We start from the raw sequence: 4,391 nt of genomic DNA, 5'->3' as shown, positions 1-4,391 counted from the left end.
AAATCAATAAAATATAAAATAAATAAATAAACGATGATTTTTCTAACACCATTGTTTCGAAAAAAAGAAAAAAAGAACATAAAACCCAAAGCCACAAAGCAGATGGGACCATCTTAAACCACCCGGATGCAAATAAAGCCCCTCACTGGCATCCCAGCAATGGACTGAGCACAGGGAGGTCGGGATGCCCACACACGGTCTGACACAGACCCCCGACTCCTCTGCACACCAAGTCCGGCTGTGAGGAGGTTTCTCTGGGGCCAAGCCCACACGTATCTCCCTGCACACCAGCTTCCGCCCTCCCAAGACCACGGAGCCACTCTGAATGCACACCCCCTACTGGGGATATGCCCGCAACCAAGGTACATGCCCTTGACCGGAATCGAACCCGGGACTTTTCAGTCCTCAAGCCGACGCTCTATCCATTGAGCCAAACCGGTCCCGGCTGAACCCTCTTTCATAGGAAAATGAGAACCAGGTTCCCTATTTGGAAATTCCCAGGCCTCTCACTGGTCCACTCCTGGTCGTGGGCACTGTCTGGTTTGCCAATGTCTAACCTGCGAACGCCACGTTCTAGATGTGGCTTGGGATGAAGTGTCCTGAACGCTGGGACCCTGGGGGTTGGGACAGGTACTCGCAACAGCACCAGCCATGACGTTTTTTGTTTCTCATTGAGAATCTTGAATTCCATCAGCACCCTCCACTTCCACATACACACACAACCCAGTCATACATACACACGCTCCGGCAGGCACGCACATGCACGCGCACGCACACACACACACACACACACACACACACACGCTCAGACGCACAATGCCATGTTATCACTTCCGATGTGACAGCAGGGTGTGAAGGCTGACCCTCATCACCTCATCCCACCCAATGGGTAGGAACAAATGACCCGTGAAACAAGCCCTGAGCTGAGCATCAAGAGCCCAGTTCTTCCACACTGAGCTTCCTTCTAAGGTTGCTGTGTGACCCTGGGCAGTCACTTAGATTCTCTGAGCCTATTTCTTCAACCGTAAACATCCTCTAGTCACCCACACAGCTCTTCTCTCCCAACGTGCCATCAGCTGAGATCTCTCGGCCATCCCCTTCAGGACATACAACATCAATGCCACGGTCAACAGTGTTGGATCTTTATGGCTCTTTCTCCAGGAATAACTAGTGGAATTCTATAAGGAATCCTTTCCTTTGAAAAGCAGAGCCCTCTGTGGAAGAGGGTGGAGACTGAGCAGGCGCAGGCCTAGGCCCTGGCCCTTTTAGGGTCTGTGATGGGCTGACTGTACAGTTGGAACTTCCGGGCTGCTCTGCTGCGGGGTCTTCCAATAGCTCTGCAAGGCCGCCTGAGGTCCCGGGAATGTGCTCAAGCTCTCGACGTGACATGCCATTCTGGAGGACATCCGGCCCCCATAAAAGGCCACTTTTGCTCCTAAATCCTAGGGGTTTTTGTAGGATTAACCCAGGAATGTCATCTTGGACAGCCCTCTGTGGGAGTATATTTAGAATAATGTTCTGGGCGAAAGGGAACAAGCCTTTGTAACGCTGATGGATGCTGTCGGGGCTGCACAGCTCCTGCCAGCAGTGGGTGAGAATGGCAGCTTCCTGGGGCCCTGCCAGGGCAGCGTGCCACCAAACTTTGGGTTGTTGCTAACACAGTCAGTGAACACCGGTGTACTCCTCGGAGGTTTGCTATTCCATTGACTGCTATTCCACTGCTATTTCCTATGTCCAAGGGCAATTTGCGTTCCATTTTCTGGGAATTGTCTGTCATGTTCATCACCCATTTTTCTATTGGAGTTATTCCAAAATGCCCCTTTTGGCCACCGGAGCCGCAGCTAGAACACTCTGCGGGCACTTAAAGCCTACTATGCGGAGCCAGGAAGAACAAAAAGTGAACATACTGGCTGATCACTCAGGCAGGACTAATTCCTTTCAAGCGAACAGAGAGGGTAGGAGGAGCTGTGCTTTGCACTGAGATTCTAGTCTTAGGAGGTAGTGCCATGCTCTCCCTTTCCCACTGTTGTGCAAATACGACATCTTGCTAGTGGGAAACCAAATCCGCGTGTTCACCACCACCCCAGGTCTGGCCACAGGAGTCCCTTGAACTACTGTGATTGGGCTGAGGGATTGTCATGTGACCTATACCTGCCCAATCAGAGCCTTCCCTGGGACTTCTGACAGATGCAGGGAAGGAAGTCCGCGTTCTTTTTACTGGTGTCACTAGCTTCAAAGACAAAGCAAGGCAGCTTTGCTATGGGTGGGAAGGAAGCCAGCTGTTACAGGCAAAACTGAATGAAGAAAAAGGGGGGCCTACCCTTGGATCCCGCTGCGCCTGGAACCATGATTCACCCCCTGGGTCTTTCCACTTCCACAAGCCAGCAGTGCCCTCTTCTGCTCAAGATTGGACTTCTGTCGCTTGCAACCAAAGACATCCTAAATACAGAGGCAGCAAGGCGTGCACTCACTCACCCTCTCGGGGTTGATGTCCAGAGCGTCGCAGACCGTGATGGCGAAGTGCTTGGCCCTTTCAAAGCTCCCTTTCCCGATGCTGTGAGAGCCATCCATCAGGAACAGGACGTCCACCGCAGCGGAGCACCACGCAGCTGGGGAGAGGGGACAGGTGGGTGACCATACACTTCCTTGCAGTGGGGTCCCAAGAGGGTCTCACTCCCAAAGCAGAGAGGAGGAGAAAGGACCCGGGGTGGGCCAGCTGCTGCTCCTCTTAGGTCAGTGAAGGGCAGAATGCTGGGAAAGGTCCGGGCCAGCGGCAGCCCCCTCTGCAGCGGGAAATACATGCCCACACGGGCACAATGCTCAGAACGAGACCCTCCCGTGAAGGTCTGGGGTAATGGGAGAGTCTAATTCGACAGCACTGACTTGAGCCGTATGGCCGCGGGGGCCGCTGGGCCAGTGTGGGATCCTGAAGAGCCCTGGTCCCAGCTCTCGGGGACCACAATCTGTTCTGGGACACAGCCAGGCACCCTAGTGCATGAGGTCAGGTTACCCAGGAGTTCAATACCAGCAGCACTGACCGCGTCTTTCCCACACACCGGGCACTGTTTAAACCCGTTATATGGACTGTTCACTTCATCCTTACACCCACCCCTAGATGACTATCTTTAAAAATCCAGGAGGAGCTGTGCAGGAGGCAGCGGATCGATGTTTCTCTCTCACCGATATTTCTAACTCTCTATCCCTCTCCCTTCCTCTCTGTAAAATATCAATAAAATATATATATTTTTAAGATTAAAAAAACAACAATCAACAAACATGGGCTTACTTTTGCTGGCAGCTGCAATCTTCCCCAGGGTCTCCCTGCTCATGTGAACTTCCTGAAGAGGGAGGGAAGGGGGCACTAGGAGAGAAGACACCAGAGGCGGTCACTGCGGGCAGAGCCAGCCCACAGCCCTGAGTGAACACTGTGCAGGGTCTCCCTCTCATGGAGCTTAATCTGGCGGAGAAGATGGACCCGGACTTCAGAAGATTCACACGGAAACAAACTCTCCTCTGTGTTAAGTGCTACATCTCCGAGGAACCAAGGCTACAGGGGGTTTTAACAGGATCTGACCCGACCTGGGGTCCAGCAGGAGCTGTGCTGGGTGCTGAAGGATGCGCAGGAGTTCCCAGGGCGGCAGTGTGGGGATGAGGCCTACGGCAGGAGGGAGCAGGGTGTGGGCCGGAAGGGGTATGGACTGACAGCACAAAGGGTGGGGAGGGGGTCTGATCAGGCTGGGCCGCTAAGAGATATGGGAAAGGTTTCAGGCAGGGGGTAGAAGTGGAGAGGGATCCAGATGTGCCAAATTTTGCATTTTTAAATGACCGCTATGCGCAGAATGGGCTGGACGAGACCTGGGCCCGTCAGGAGGCCGTTACAGTGTCCAAGCCTGAGGAGTTGGGGCTTAGGCCAGGCAGGTGGCCATGAAGTGGAGACACACAGAGGCATTCAGCAGAGCTTTCCATGTTAACATGGACAGGATGTGACACAACTCAAAGCCCTTCACGCCTTCCCTTTCTTCCCCCCAACCAGAACTTACCTCCCGCCAACATGCAAATGCAGAGGGCTTCCAGCAGCAGGCCGGAGGGCATGTTGATGGGCTACAGGGCCGGGGTGAGAACAAAAGCAACAGCCATGATCTCTGTGAGCTCCCGTCACACACCCAAACGAGGTGACAAGTGCTATGCAGCCCAGGTCAGCACAGGGACCCTGAGCCACTGCTCCGAACGCCTTCCACACTGAGATGGCACCCCTCTAAGTGACAACCTGACAGGCAGGCACTGCATCTGGCCCGTGGGGGCAGAGAACCTGCACCCTGAATCTAGAAGCACCTGCTTCTCATTGGATGTGAAGTGACCCCGAGAGGGGCCGTGGTTCCTCACTTCCCATG

The 4,391-nt window shown here is 53.8% G+C and overlaps 1 protein-coding gene across 1 annotated transcript in view; it reads right to left on the bottom strand.

Annotated features, from left to right (window-relative positions):
• Positions 1-4,107, bottom strand: part of VWA2 (von Willebrand factor A domain containing 2) — a 17,405-nt gene extending 13,298 nt beyond the window's left edge. Inside the window, exons 1-3 of the mRNA XM_036439113.2 lie at positions 4,041-4,107; positions 3,287-3,361; positions 2,476-2,609 (exon numbers count right to left, since the gene is read on the bottom strand). Coding sequence (XP_036295006.1) covers positions 2,476-2,609; positions 3,287-3,361; positions 4,041-4,092 — 261 coding nt within the window. The 5' untranslated portion in view covers positions 4,093-4,107. The remainder of the gene's footprint in view (positions 1-2,475; positions 2,610-3,286; positions 3,362-4,040) is intronic.
• Positions 4,108-4,391: the final 284 nt, after the last annotated feature.

The sequence above is a fragment of the Pipistrellus kuhlii genome, unplaced genomic scaffold, assembly GCF_014108245.1.
Source record: "Pipistrellus kuhlii isolate mPipKuh1 unplaced genomic scaffold, mPipKuh1.p scaffold_m20_p_15, whole genome shotgun sequence".
Lineage (NCBI taxonomy): Eukaryota > Metazoa > Chordata > Mammalia > Chiroptera > Vespertilionidae > Pipistrellus > Pipistrellus kuhlii.
The sequence above is the reverse complement of the archived record's forward strand: the minus strand, read 5'-3'. Positions and strand labels throughout refer to the sequence as shown.